The 15,670-nt window shown below is 41.8% G+C and overlaps 1 protein-coding gene across 8 annotated transcripts in view; it reads left to right on the top strand.

The window, feature by feature from the left end:
- The window catches only part of LOC117262602 (suppressor of tumorigenicity 7 protein homolog), an 89,846-nt gene extending 77,863 nt beyond the window's left edge, over nucleotides 1–11,983 (top strand). For 5 of the 8 annotated variants that reach the window (XM_033635624.2, XM_033635622.2, XM_033635627.2 and 2 more), the window contains 6 exons: nucleotides 203–275; nucleotides 2,585–2,687; nucleotides 4,473–4,623; nucleotides 4,751–4,843; nucleotides 7,343–7,485; nucleotides 11,526–11,983. In XM_033635624.2, the coding sequence (XP_033491515.1) occupies nucleotides 203–275; nucleotides 2,585–2,687; nucleotides 4,473–4,623; nucleotides 4,751–4,843; nucleotides 7,343–7,485; nucleotides 11,526–11,621 (659 nt within the window). In that variant the 3' untranslated portion in view covers nucleotides 11,622–11,983. The remainder of the gene's footprint in view (nucleotides 1–202; nucleotides 276–2,584; nucleotides 2,688–4,472; nucleotides 4,624–4,750; nucleotides 4,844–7,342; nucleotides 7,486–11,525) is intronic. The other 3 variants (XM_033635626.2, XM_033635623.2, XM_078167626.1) reach the window with 1 other exon arrangement.
- Nucleotides 11,984–15,670: the final 3,687 nt, after the last annotated feature.

Below are 15,670 nucleotides of genomic sequence, written 5' to 3'. Positions count from 1 at the left end.
TATATAGAATATCTCAGCCTCAGTGTTGGAGTCGTGTTTACATCAGTGAAAAAAGAATTAAGATCAAACTTAACTGTTGGACGAGTGAAAAATAAGACTTGATAACACCCCCGAAGCGATGAAACCCAAACTCATTATCTTTGTTCACAAACCCCTCGAGGCGGCTGCAGTGTGACATGTCTGCTTTGTGTCTCCTCCACAGATATTAGCTTACCCAAATCTGCAACAATATGCTACACAGCAGCCTTGCTCAAAGCCAGGGCGGTATCGGACAAGTGAGTATCGCTTTTCTTCTGCTACATACCTGCTCTGCTATTTAAGAGTTTAACATGACCCGGGAGCTGCTCAGTGTGAATGAGAGAGGAGCTGGTTTAGTGACAGTGGGTGAGCAGTTATTCAGCTCTATGGTGCAGAGCTGCCTGGAGGGTCGATCACTGTGACTGAGTGTTTCTGTCAGTGTGCTGCTGTCAACCAGAGGGACAGGGTTATTTATGACTGTAAAACATATCATAATGGTGCACACATTAAACCACAGAAAGAGCCTTTATTTAATCTGTGTACCCATTTAAACACACTCGTATGTGCACACACAAAACATTTATATTAGCTGTTTGTAGCTTTATCTTTTTCCCCCCCATTGATTATTTTTAATGTTCATTTTAGTGTCAAAAGTGGTCTGAGAACTAGCGATGTTCGCAATAATAAACACAGTAAATTGAATTGACTCACTCACTCACTCACTCACAAATTTGATGCCTGTAACACAATAAAATAAAGTTGGAACAGGAGCCTGTTCACCGCTGTGTGACATCACCTTTTCTTTTAACAACACAGAGTGTGTTTGGGAGCACGATAGAGTCTGAACTGTCATTGGTAGAAGCAGCGATGTGTTTACTGACAGTGGTTTTCCACAGTGTTCCTCAGCCCATGTAGTAAAGGTCACGGGCATTCAGTGTTAGTTTTCAGCCATTTCTCCAGAGCCTCTAAATTTTTTTTATATTTTAGATTGTAGATGGTGAAATCCTAAATTTCTGCCATTGTGCATTAAAAAATGTTCTTAAACTGTCGGACTATTCGCCCACACAGTTATCACAATGTGACCGTCCATACTTGTGAACGACTGAGCCTTTTGAGGACGTCTCTTTCATACCCAATAATGACACTTTAATCTGTTACCTGTGAAGTGTCCCAGGTGTATTTTGAGCATTCCACAACTTTCCCCGTCTTTTGTTGCCTCTGTCCCAACTTTTTTGGGACGTGTTGCAGCATCAAATTCAGTGTTAATAAAAGAAAAAAAAAAAGTATCAGTTTGAACATTAAATATCTTGTTTCACGCTGTTATCTGGTAAATATAGGTTATTTGTGTTTTACACAGTGTCCTAAGTTTTATGGAGTTAGGGATCATTTCAAACAGTTGAAAAGCCTCACTTTGTAAGATTGTTTTGATTGTTCGTCACTAAAAAGAATGTTCACTTAAAAACGTGTGTGTTTTGTGTCTGTCATGAAATAAAAATATTTGTTTCTTACAAAATGTGAGATAAAGTGATCCCTATGGAGTCCCCAAGGGGACATGTGTGGGACAGAAAAAAGATGGAAAAAAACAGATGAAAAGATAAATTCTTCTGCATTCTCCTGATAAATATTTTGAGTCTTGTCGTGCACCTCGTGCAGCAGCACAACATGCAGACAGCTCAGTGAAGGTGAATATAGTCTGGATCAGCAGGTGTGGTGAAGTTCAGTATTCTCAGTCAGACACATCACCGCTCTCACAGCTCTGAAACAGCTGTGCCATCGTTAAACGCGATAACAACCTCAGCTCAGAAATCTTTACCTGAGGGAACGTCTGGATGGTTCAGAGCGTCACGACACGAACACACGTCACCACAAATCTACACCCAAAGACAGGTGGAGTATTCCAGCAATAACTCTAATGGATCTCACCTCGTACAGTCGCATGGTTAAATAGATAATGTTACACACAGTGTTTACACTGCGACGTGTTTCAAGGATAAAACGGTGGTCTTTGATCAGGCCCAGTCAAACCAGTAGATGGTGCAGCACTTTCTAGAGTGGGATTGTTGTCAGTGAGGAATGGAAAGAAAGCTTCCACATGTCCTGAGCATCACTTCACAATCATTTTGGCCAGGATAGCTGTGACGTGAAAGTTTCATATCATCCTATTCCTGATTATAATCCACCTGTGTCCCTTTTCTGTTCATTATTAAATCCACGATCTCCAGCCTGAAACAGTCAAAGTATCTGTTGGTGATGTACTCGAGTTTTCTGCTGCCCTGATCCTCACATGTTAATCCAAGTGTTCTTTAAACCTTCACTTCATTTTATTTATATTATTTATGTGAGTATCAGACGCTCTTCACATGTCAGAGATGTGTGTGATGTTCTGATACACAGCAGCTGGTTAGTGACGTTACAGTCGTCTTTATTCACCACTGTGGGAGTTGTTTTCAAAATGACTTTGATCATATAGTGATGTACAATCCCATGTGAGATCACTGACAGGAGTATTTGTGTGTGTGTGTGTGTGTGTGTGTGTGTGTGTGTGTGTGTGTGTGTGTGTATGTAGATTTTCTCCAGAAGCAGCATCCAGGCGAGGGCTGAGCACAGCAGAGATGAACGCAGTAGAAGCCATCCACAGAGCGGTGGAGTTCAACCCTCACGTCCCTAAAGTGAGACTCATAAATACTGACAGTGCGCACACACACACACACACACACACACACACACACACACTACAGCTGCTGAGTTCATACTGTGATCACAGTCTCAGCTTCCTGTCAGTGAAGGTGTTAAACTGTTTACGTAAAACATGATTGGCTGTGGTTGAGTTCTGACATGAATCTGTTTCTGTCAACAGCAGACACACACTCACACTGGGTTTAAATAAACACATTAGATAATTAGTCACTTTTGATAAAGAGAACTTTGTCAACCAACATGCATGATGTAAACTGAGCAGGACGTGTGATTTAACAGAGACTTCAAACACATCATACAGTGATACAGATAAATGAGTGATAAGCTACACTCTGCCATGTTGATGTGTGGTCAAGGTTTTAGTTCATGGTGAGAGAAACGATCTTTTCTTAAACCTGTTGTGATAATATTTTAAATGATGGCGTGTTGATGCACAAAACTCTAAAACTATAAAATGTTCAGAACGACAGCAGCTCAGAAATAATAAAGTCTGTCGGCTGCTGTTTATCAGTTCAGTCGGTTCTTAAATTCACAATAAAACTGAGCTAATGCACGTCATCTACTTTGAACATGATGTTAAACTCACACTTGTGCTGCTCTATTCATGAAATTAATCCATCTGGCTATTTCATAATGTGAATCACTGTCAATATAGAAACAGAAAAATAGAGAAATAAAAAGCAGCAAAGTGAATTTAATGTGAATCAGGATCTGGTTTGGTTTGAGTTATTCTGACTTCAGACTACATGATCAGCCCAATTAAAGCCCAACGCAGAGTCGTAAGGTGTCTGCTAAATTCGTTGATGAGTGTCGCACGCGATAATCCATCGTTTCATCTCGTGTAGTGTGTTATAGTAGACGACAACTGACGCCACATCTGGGACGCCTCATGACGTCCTGACAGAAAGTCTGCCATGTTTGATTTTCTTTTTGTTGTTCACAACTTCTCCCGTCACAGCCGTCACTTTGACCAATAGGAACACAGAGTGATCTGCTACCATGGAAACTGCAGAACAACAGCCCAGCCTTTTAGATATTTCCTGTAGGGACGTTAGCACACAGAGTAAACAGGAAACAGCAGAGGCACTTTATCAACCCACTGAGTACTGCCATTAGCATCAAGCTAGCAAAGAATGTTCTTTCTTCATAATGGACATAAAGGAATAAAATTCAGATAGTGTCTGGGCCTTGACTCAGCACAGCTGCAGAGGCTGCCAGCTGCACCTCAACACACGTCATTAGAAACAGGCCTCTGTTTCTCATTCTCTTTTTAGTTTTAATCCTGTTAAAGTTAACGCATCATGCCGTCGTTTAAAACTCAACACTTCTTGTATCTGTTTCAATTTAAAAGCCCCCTATCATATCAGTTAAGAGAAGCCCTTCATTTCCTGAAAAGGCTTTTATTGTGAAACACGAATCGTGAAAGACGACCAGTGAGGTTTGGTTGTGGACCAACGTGTAGTGTGTCAGGTCTGATGGCAAGATTTGCCTAATGTGACATAGTGACTGTAGGAACAGACAAAAATGTTGTGTAGTCTGAACCTGACATTAAAGTTTACAGATGATGAACTCTAGTCAGACTGACGTGTTTCAGAGACGACTGCTGTTGGTTTGATTAATCAGGTTCTTAGCGGCCATTTAGATGCAGTTTCTTTTCTACACGCATTTTATTTACCATTTGTGTCAAATTCAGATTAACTGCTGTCACCTGATCATCTGTCTCTTCTCCTCCTCCTCCTCCTCCTCCTCCTCCTCAGTATCTGCTGGAGATGAAGAGTCTGATTCTTCCTCCAGAACACATCCTGAAGAGAGGAGACAGCGAGGCCATCGCCTATGCTTTCTTCCACCTGCAGCACTGGAAAAGGGTCGAGGGGGCGCTCAACCTGCTGCACTGCACCTGGGAGGGCAGTGAGTACACACACACACACACACACACACACTGGCCACATGGTAATTCACAGTTAATTATTGAAGAGGTAATTAGCCGCCTGCAGCCCTTTGTTAATTAAACCTTTGTGTTTTTGTGTGTTTGCAGCGTTCAGAATGATCCCGTATCCTCTGGAGAAGGGTCACCTGTTCTATCCATATCCCATCTGCACAGAGACGGCCGACAGAGAGCTGCTACCCAGTAAGACACGCCCTGACACACACACACACATTCATACATATACAGTACAAGGCAAAAAGTATGGTCTGAAAATTTCAGTTAAAAAAATCTATTTTTACATGTTACTGTAAACCCTCCTGTTTGTTAGCAGGACTGTTTAGTTAAAAGTTAAAACAGTGATAAAAACTGGAGTTTAGTCTTGATGGATAAATCATGTGTACTGGAGTGTGTGTTATTATTATAGAATGACAGAGTAATAATTATGAGCAGTCTCTCAGCAGCATTAATCACATAGACGTGTTTAGTGTGTAGTAGAATCTACAGTTTGTTGACGGTAGGTTTGATTTGATTCTTTGGGACAAAGTGTGATATCTTGTCAGTATTTATGAGGCTGATGTAGATTTAGTCGTTTCATTTAAAATAATTATGCTAATTTTATGTCTGGCACAAAATTGACTGGTTGAATTTGTCATTAATAATTGTGATGATGAGACAAATTCCTTCCTTAGTCCTGAGCACTGGTGTGTGTGTGTGTGTGTGTGATGTGTGTGTCGTCGTGCTGTCTGCTCAGCAGCTCGTCTGTCTTCACACACAAACCTTCACTTGATTAAGTTGGCTCTCAGCCACCAGCAGCAACACACTGGCCTGTGTGTGTGTGTGTGTGTGTGTGTGTGTGTGTGTGTATTTGCAGTATAAACGTCTCTCTCTGCGGACAGTCATGTTTGTTAAAGACAGAAAACATTGTGTTTTAACTGATTCTAAATTCCAGCCTCATTAAACCCGTCTGACACACATATATGACGCAGAGCTAACAGCTGCAGCAGCGGTGTTTTTCCTCCCATACAGGAGCAGTATGTTCACACACCATATGTTTGAATGTATGTTAGCAGTAACCTGATCAGACACGTCTGTCTGCGTACGACCACACTGAGTCCTCCTTTTCACGGCAGAGGGAGTCTGTCGTTCAGTTGTATCGAAACAGTCTCAAGTTTACTTTTCCCCCGAACATTTTTTTTACTTACTGGAATTGCATTTACTCTAAATTTTTGTGTGTGGCTGCTAAGTTAAAATCCAGGATGAGGGTGAGAGGCTGTCAGCAGATAAACAGAGATCTGTGTGGGTACATGAGACCCTAAAAAAGAGGCTGGATCATGGGGAGTACCACCAGTTGGTCCAGGAGCTTCTCCTCCATCATGGACGTTTCAAGTACTGCACTTATCTGCTTCCACGCCTGCTGTTTTCTATTGAGATGGTGCTGACTGTGGTTTGTAAAGTTGTATAGCTCTGGGTATCCAGCAACCACTACCACCAGTTTCTCCTCCATTGTTTACCGACCACCACAGAAGGCCCGCCTCTCAAATCATCCAATTGGACAATGGGGGAAAAAGCAGAGATGACGTGGGGCACTTTTCTGCTCTGAGTTGAAGTTTTTTTCCACCTCGAGGAGTTCAGAGCACTCCACCAAAAACTCCAGGCGCTTAGACCACAGAAACATGACGCATGTAGCAACAAAAACAGCGAGCAAAAAGCTTAATTTATATTAAGAACAAGTACAAAAAGTTGCCTCCAGCTGCTAAAACACTTTCTGTGTGATCGGTGCTGCGTCTGTACCCAGAGTGCACTCTGCAGTCCGACAGTTTGGAGCAATGAATAACCGAATGGTATAAATATATTTCAACAGCGCACCTAATGAACGGCCGGTCTGAAAATAGAAAATCAAATGTGGTGGCAGATGTTTTATTGGTGGTGGGCTGCCACAAATAAATGAGTGGAAAACCCTGCTTCATAACTTCCTGACATTTCACTGGTGTACACTCTGTAAGACAACATTTCCATGCAGCAGCTGCAGCAGCACAGCTAATCTGTTGACATGCTGTGTTTCCCTCTGCTGTTGATGGCCAGCTTTGGACTTGTCCTATAACGTTATCCCCTCCACGAGCAGTCGCCATCTTTCTCAGCTCAGCTGCCTGTTTTACCAGTAGAGACTGACCTCTGGTGGCGCATGATGTGTACTGCAAGACATCGCCTCAACACAGCATCTTATTATCAGGTTACTGGAAAGTGGAGCATCTGTAATTTTGATGGTGTTAAAACTCAGACTGTCAGGATTTCAAAATATCCTGGTATAGTGTAACACTTGCCCCGTTGCAATTTAGCTCCAGATTTAGACTCCGCAGGATTGTTGGTTACTATTTGTAAAGATGCTCGTCAGTGACAGTAAAAGCTCAGATTCTCTTCTATTGCGTTTCGTCTCTCTATATTTGTGTTTTTCTGGAGTTGTGTGTCTTTGATGCCTGCTGTGTACAGTCTGGCATTTGGTCACTACCTTTTTATAAAGTCCCGAACTCACCTGAGCGCCATGAGATACATGCCCATAAACAAACAAACAAACAAACAAACAAACAAAACTACCTCACCTGCAGATATAAAGTACATTTTGAGAAGTCTGTGATGTTAATGTCTAAACTAACTTTATCTTTGTGTGTGTGTGTGTGTGTTTGTCTTTGTCCCACGTGGAAGCAGTGTTTCACGAGGTGTCAGTCTACCCTAAGAAGGAGCTGCCCTTCTTCATCCTCTTCACAGCCGGTCTCTGCTCCTTCACCGCCATGCTGGCTCTGCTCACACACCAGTTCCCTGAACTCATGGGAGTGTTTGCTAAAGCTGTGAGTACACACACACACAGACACACACACACACACACAGACACAGAGTAACTTGTTTTGTAAAGTTTAAAACACAGAGCTTTGGTTTCTGCTGCAGCACATCGCAGTAAAAATCAATGAGAGGTGAAGCGTTGCTGCAGATGGTCTCTAGTGAACCCATCTGAATGATTCTGTCGACCTCTGACCTTCTCTCTCGCGCGCTCAAAACTTTCCTCTTAACCTGCACTTTGGTTCATGACGAGAGATCTTAAAAGTTAATAGCCTCATTTCCATAAGCTCTGCTGGATGGAATAATATTCCAGTGACCCTCTGACCTGTGTTATCCTCCACCTTTGGTTAGAAATCTCTGCTTTGCACTCGGTGTCATGACCTAACAGGCAGATCGCCACGATGAGCTCATTTGATTTTAATGACCCCTTGACCTTTCATCTACCACACACTCAGGATAAACTTTCTGTTTTGACCTCTCAGACTTGGAGCAGTTTATTAATAATGATCCTTGTGTCTTGGTTGTTTGTAAACTGTAACATTTTACATTTTGGATTGTGTGTAATATTTGTGTTAACAATCAGATTAATTTGCTGTTGTTCTGGTTTTAAGAGCGAGCACAGTTGGTGTGTGTTAGGTCAGTGAGCTGGTCAGTTCCTGCAGACACTCAGTCAGAATGTATGTTTCTCCACTGTGGCCTTACACAGACGTATCGCAGTGCTTCAGAGGGACGTGTATCAAAGTTTAGACGCTGTTAAATCGTTATTTTCTTCAGCTCCTGCTGAGGTTTGACGTCCTCTCTCAGCCTTAGTAACAAACACAGTCTCCTTCAGCCCTGCTGTGCTCATAGCAGCCAGTGGAGGGCGCTGTCTCCCCCACCCCTCCCCGCTGCCTGCAGTGCTGTGCTGCTCACCTGGAATGTGAGTGAGGTCATCTCTCCCCCCGATGTGACGCTATCAGCAGATACCATCTACAGTACACACACACACACACACACACACACACACACACACAGGCCTGCTGCTCTCTCACTACAGTCATCCTGCAGGTTTTAGTGCAGTGATCACCTTTCAGTTTATAAATTGTTTTGGAAACAAAACAACTTTTTAATTTTTATTTCAACACATTTAAGCTAACGCTCTGAACTTCTATGAAAATAAAACTGATACAAATATTTGCTGAAACTGTCGTTAAAATCTGAAAGAAGTACGAGACAGATAATCTGCACAACATCACAGCCCCTTCCTACTCCTGTCCCCTCTAATGGCATTTGCTAGATTCAGACCACGGCACACCAAAAACAACCAATCAGAACCAAGTCTGTAACGCTGCTGCCAGTCATGTCATCACAGCTGGTGACCTGTAGTCAAACTGTCCAACTAGGACGCGCTGATCAAATATGAGTCAAGATTCTGTTACTACGTTGTTTATTTCTCACCTAAAATGTTTTCAGAAACATTTTTAGTCACTGTTTAGGTGTGAAATCAAAATTTGTGACCTGCGGCCATGTTGGGAAAAGTCAAGCAATGCACCCAGGCCCCCAGGAAGTCAAAGTGTAATTACTACATCACGTGACACCCTGTGGCCCAAACAGTACATTGTGACAGAAATGTCTGTAAATCAGTATCAGAAAACTTTTTTTTTTTTAGCATCATGTCCGCCGTGAAATGACTCATTTCATTGTCAGGATTTGATCCGTCTGATAAGTTTAAGTTTATTTACTTTATTAATCCCCTGAGGGGAAATTCAATGTTTTCACTCTTGCTTGTAATTACACACAGGTCCGAAAGACACACACATGCACAAACCGGACCTATACATGCACAAAGTGGAGAGATGTCAGAGTGAGGGGGCTGCCCTTGGTGAGGTGCCCCGAGCGGTTGGGGGGTTCGGTGCCTTGCTCAAGGGCACCTCGGCAGTGGCGGCAGTGGTGCCAGGAGGTGAACTGGCCCCTCTCCAGCTACCAGTCCACGCTCCATATTTTGGTCCGGACGAGGACTCGAACAGGTGACCCTCCGGTTCCCAACCCAAGTCCCTATGGACTGAGCTACTGCCGCCTCTGATTGGTTGTTTCCTTTCATGCACAGTTATGTCGTTATAAGCAACACAAGGAGGCAGAGAAACATGATGTCATCAGTCTCATGTCCTGCTGTGTGATACAGCGACAGTTTGAACAAATATGACAAAAATCTTTTTTATAAAAGTCACCAACTGAAGCTTTAAATGGAAAGACGCTGATTTACAGTTTCTTATAGCAAATACCGTCCATTGAATGAGTGTGGCGTTGGATAGTCCGTCACCTACTGACTGACTTCATCACATGACGGAATACGTCGTTTCCTGTGAGGTATAACACATCAGCTGAGTGTCTTTATACTGCAGCTCAGGTTTTATAAGACGCAGCACGTCACTGGCACAGACACACATGACTGAACAACTCTCATATTGTAATAAATGTCACAGAGTCATGTGACTGACGGCGACATGAGCAGAAGGTTGATAAATATTCCCTCCAGCAGCGTGAAGGGAACGTGGATCATGAGATGATCACGTCCTGTTTGACAAACCTGATCCACCTCATGAGGTCAGCACCCATCAGGTGATGCGTCCCCACTCTCTCTGGATCACAGGCCGGTCTCTACCTGGCTGCCGCCCACACGGTTCAGACACACAACACACACACCTTCACTTTGAAGTGTCCTTTGAAGTCAGGGCAGAGATGTGTGATACGACGTGTGAGGCAGACGTCGCTTCAAACATTCAAACCACTGAGTGCAGATCCATGCAGGTGGAGAGGAGACTGTCACGGCTTTTATCTGCCGTCTGACAAACTGAGAGCCTCCATGACCTGCTGCTGCTCCGGTGGAGCCCCTATCACCCCCCCGACCCCCCCACCCCCCCACCCCCACCCCCCCACCCTTCACCTCCTCTGTTGCCAAAACAGCAACCAAATATGAGACCTGACAGAGAGCTCGTCTGTGCTCAGAGCTGCAGCCACCGAGGGGAAATGTAGGTTTAATGGAAAGGAAGCATTGGCGCCATCGTTACAGTTTAAACACTAAATCCATCTGGGATTAAGAAGGGAGAGATTTTATTTTTTGGCAAAATCAAAAATTAATGAATGAATAACTTGATAAATAGATTTAAAAATAAATAAAAAATAAATGCAAATATATATAAATAGGTTTTTAAAAATAAATAAATAATTGGAAAATTAAATAGGAATGTGAAAAAGTTACATAAAGTTAAACAAATCAAGAAACAGAAATATGAATTTATGCCACAATTATCAATTAATGCCTACATTTATTTTCCATGTTTTTTCGCACATTTAATGGCATATTCATTTTTTTTAAAGTCATTAATTTATTTACTTACTTTTTTATTTTGGAAGCTTTTATCATTTCTCTAATGTTAATAAATAAATGACTCAATAAATTTAAAAAAATAATTAAATGCACTTGAAAATAAAGATACATTTAAAATAAATAAAAACAAATGCAAAACTAGATAAATAAATTAAAAAATAAATGAATAAATAGGGACAAAACCACAAAACCAAAACTGATCCTCTTTCAAGATCCAGTCAGAAGCTTTTTTTTCCTGAGCTGTCAGCTGTATCACATGGTCTTCATCAGTGGTCTTCTCTCCAGCTGATGAAGACCATGTGTTGATGTTTAAAGGTCAGATAAAACACAGTAAGCGGATCATGAGTTTGGATTATTATGTGAAAGTGGAGAATTGACTTTGATGCTGAAATTAATTATTTACGAAGAACAAATTTTTAAAATTCTGGTTTTAGCTTCTCAGATGTGAGGATTTGCAGTTTTTTATTATTTTATATTTAATACCTTACTTTTTCTTTTTTCTTTGGCTTGTGATGTTTTTTTTTTTTTTTTTCAAAACAAAATTAATTATTTCATAAATATAATAAAATCTAACCTGTGACACTGAAAAGAACACGAGTGAGGAGTATATGAGGTCATGAAGCAGCTGTGTGTCTAACAGACAGGTTAAAGTGTGTGTGACTGTTGTTGTTTGTGTCCCTGCAGTTCCTCAGCACGCTGTTCGCTCCTCTGAACTTCATCATGGAGAAGGTGGAGAGCATCCTGCCGTCCAGCCTCTGGCACCAGCTCACCCGCATCTGACCCCGACCGGACCGGACCAGACTCAGAATCAGACCCAGGACCAGGACCAGGAGCCGACCTCCATCCAGACAGAAACAGCTGAACTGAAACCCAGAACGCTGCGTAGGACGGGACTGACACACCTTTGTGCCAAGACGAGCGAGTTCAAACCAAACTGAGGACGACGGAGGAGGCGCGAAACAAAAAGGCAAAACAACAGAATCCAGAATTGGTTTTGACTTTATTTGATATGTTTGCATTTTTTGGGTTTTCAATCATTTAAAGCTGTTCCTTTGTTGTACAAAAACAGGTGATCAATGCCATCATTAAAAAAGTGAAAAGACAAAAAAATACAATAAAGGACTTTTTGTGTATTGCTGCAAGCCGGCTCCTTCCGCCATTTTGATTCATGCGCTGCAGTTTAACTGCCTCCACCACAGCGACGTCAGCTGGAGCTCACTTAATGAAACTAACACAACCTGGTAGGTTTTAATGTTCATCTGTGGAGTCTGTGTGTGTTTCTGTTTTCTGCTGATGTCACAAACTAACGTCTCACTCCACAGGTAGAAGAAGAGTTCCACCAGGTGATTCTGTCTGAGGTGAAACAGTGATCTTAAAAACTTGTTTTTCAGACACAAACATAAAAGATGTTGTAAGGACCAGTGGTTTTAAGCCTTTTTACCAACTCTCATGTATACGTCCCATTACAGGTAATAACTCTGGAAAACAAGCTGCTTTATTTTAGAAACTTGAACAGATTTTTTTCTACTGTTCCAGGCAGTCGTTGGTTTTCAGACATTTCTGATAAAAGCTGAGCAGACCAATCTGATCTTTAACTGTGTTGCCAGGGAATGCTGACGTGATTTTGAGAAACATTAATGCAAACTTGATGTTAACAGTCTGCTGATTGATTTTCATGCTTCACAGAAATGAATAGAAAACAATGGCTGCTTGGAAAGTTGAATAAATACATCCAATCATCGAACATGTTCTCATCCCAAGTTGTTACATATCGCCTCTTATTCAGTGGACACTCACGTCCACATATTACATGCTTGGTCTGCTGTTGATGTTCTGGGACGCTGCTGCCATCACCGCGAATTCAACAAAAGCAGATGGTTAGGTTTGGAAAAAAATCATCATAATTTGGCGTTACATTCATACAAAGCAAACACCGGCCTCCTGGGTCAAAGTCCAGGCTTTGTTGGTCCCATCCACCTCCCCTCTCTCCCGCCCCTACTGGGACTTTACAGCTCCTTATATTACAGCGTTACCTGCAGTGTTTCAAACTGATGCAGTCCTGTGGTGTATCATACCTCAGGCTGACGGGCAGCGCATCATCATACCACGATGAGAGCTGGCCTGACGCTGAAATCACTGACAAAAGCGACAGTATTTGCCGACTTCAGAATGAGAACGTATACGCATGTATTTGAAAGTGATAGCAAAAACATTAAAAGGTGAGTTCAGTATTTTTAATGTGGGCCCTGTTTACCATGTTTTTGTATCAATGACTGAAGGGAACAGTAAGCTTTGAAACTGGTTCATCATGAGTGAGAGCGCTGTAGCTGCAAACAGGATGCAAAGTAACCAGTCGAGACGTGTTAGCACCATCAGTTTCCATCTGAAAGTGTTTTTGTCACTGACCGGCTCAGATTGATATTCAATGAAAGGATCCCTACAGAGATATATGTTGTAGTTAAAGAGTAAGATCCTTCTAGTTTAGCCAGAAACAGCCCTGAAATCACCGTCACCAAACCCACCACACTCCATTTAAATACATTTCATTGTAGCATCTTAAAACAAACTTTGTTGAGATTCGACAGAAACACTAAAATCACTGTTTATTTAAATGGAGTCTGGTGGGTTTGGTGACGGTGATTTCAGGGCTGTTTCTGGTTAAACAAAAATGATCTTCCTCCAGGGATCCTTTCATAATGTTGTCAGACACTTAGATAATGACTGGAGCCTGTCAGTGACAAAAACCCTTTGAGTGGACGTACACTGACAGTGTGAACATGTCTTGAGTGGTTACACTGCAGCCTGGCTCACAGCTCTCAGCTGCAGCGTTCTTGCTCAATACTGGCTTCACAAACTGTTGTTCCCATTTGTCACTTTGACAGAAAAACACGGTGAAATAGCTCCAAATTACACAATACAGACGTTACTCTAAATACACTACACACGATTTGTAGGTAAAGGGTTAAAACACACTTGTTTGGTCCTTTAAAGGCGTCTTAAGAAGAAGAAATTGCCAAGATCTATGAGCATACTAATGTCCAACAGGAAACTCAAACAACACACAGATTGTTGGGGTTTTTGTTTTGTTGGAAATCTCTGTAGCATCGTGACCACATTCTTCAACCTCAGTAGCTTCACACAGTGAGAGCGAGTCCTGTGATTTTGGCGTGCACAGCAGCAGGAAGTAAAGTGTGTAACTGAGATAAAATGTGCCTACTGGTTACTGATAATGTTTCATACTCTATACATCTGATTTTAATTTACACAACCACATATTTACATAAACAAACAACTGACCAGTTTAACTGTGTTGAAACAAACAGGAAGTGAAGTTCAGGCTTTTTGTGTTTACATATAGAAGCAGTGTGTGAGTCATTTGTTGTGGAGAGAGCAGCTGTACAGGTGAGATGTGTTTTTTAAATCTCAGCGGACACACTTGAGATATTTTTACACGTTAAAAGAGGAAATAAATACAGTGAACTAAGAAAAGAAACAGATGATTCACCTTTGGATGAAACAGGACATTACGGTTGTTACAGAGTGTTTTCAGGCTTCAGATCTAACGAGTGTGTGTGTGAGCTGATTTTGGGGCTTTAATTACCAGTGAATCTGAGTGTGTTTACGTGCACAGAGCTTTATGTGACAGCATTTATTAATAGATTTGCAAAGTCTGTCCTAAAATGTGAAGCTTGCATCCTTCACTGTGTTCATTGATTCAGAGGCTTTTAACAGTGACAAATACGAAGACACGTGGACTGAAGATGAGTCAAGACGATGTCATCCAACTGCAGAGCCACAGTTTCAGACCTGCACGACCGACAGCACAGGTATGAAAGGATACAGGTAAACTCGTACAGAAGTCATCCATCTCAGTCATCACTAATGATGAGGCCCAAACAGAATCTGCTCCCACAGATTTTCTGAATATAGCTGCTGCTTGTCAAACTCAGGAAGTCATCACAGTCTCCTCCACCTCCTCGTGCACGTGTGTGACAGTCGTGTTGTATTCAGTTAGTGTTAAAATCAGAGTCAGTGGTGTAGTGAGAAGAAATGTCACAAATAAGATTTACTGTTAATAGACAAATTAATTTCTGTTCTCTCTGCTCCGTATTGAAGCTTCAAATTTAACGGCCATGTGTCGCACAGTTTGTGGGAGTTTCTCCAGAAGAATTACATCAAATTTCTGATTCAAAGTTTCTACTAAAATCTCAGTAGTTCTTTTTGATTCTGTTTGGGCCTGGTGACGACCCACCCTCAGTGTGCGGTGGTGTATTTATCTGCAGAGACTCCGCCCTTTGCCTGGATTCTTATGTTTCCTGGGCGCAGCGCTCAGGTGAGAGCAGGACTTTATAAAAAGGTAGCGACCAAGTGACAGATCATACGCAGCACACATACAAGAGGAAGCTAAAAAAAATGACGGAAACAGCACTGAAAAATACTAAATATAGTGAAGTGTACACGCTTTCACTGGTGACACTGTTTATAAACCGTAACTGAAAATTCCTGCATAGTGCACTTGTAACAGATGTAGATATGTTGATGTCACCACCTACATCTGCTTCAGTTTTATTACCTGAAGGTGGTGAATTTTACAACTTAAAGGTCCAGACAGTGTGAAGGATTCAGGGAGATATATGTGCAGATATGGAGTAAAATATAATAATGTTTTCTTAAGTGTATGATCACCGGAAAATAAGAAGCTGTGTGTATTCGTCAGGTTCAGACTCTTTTGATAGTAAAGGTCGCTGAGCCCTGCTCCAGATGGTGTTTAATGATTAACAAAGAAATTATTTTTTTATTGATTACAGTTCCAGATTTTTAGCCCTAGT

Source organism: Epinephelus lanceolatus, chromosome 5, assembly GCF_041903045.1.
Source record: "Epinephelus lanceolatus isolate andai-2023 chromosome 5, ASM4190304v1, whole genome shotgun sequence".
NCBI lineage: Eukaryota > Metazoa > Chordata > Actinopteri > Perciformes > Serranidae > Epinephelus > Epinephelus lanceolatus.
This window is presented reverse-complemented; position numbering and strand designations above follow the sequence as displayed.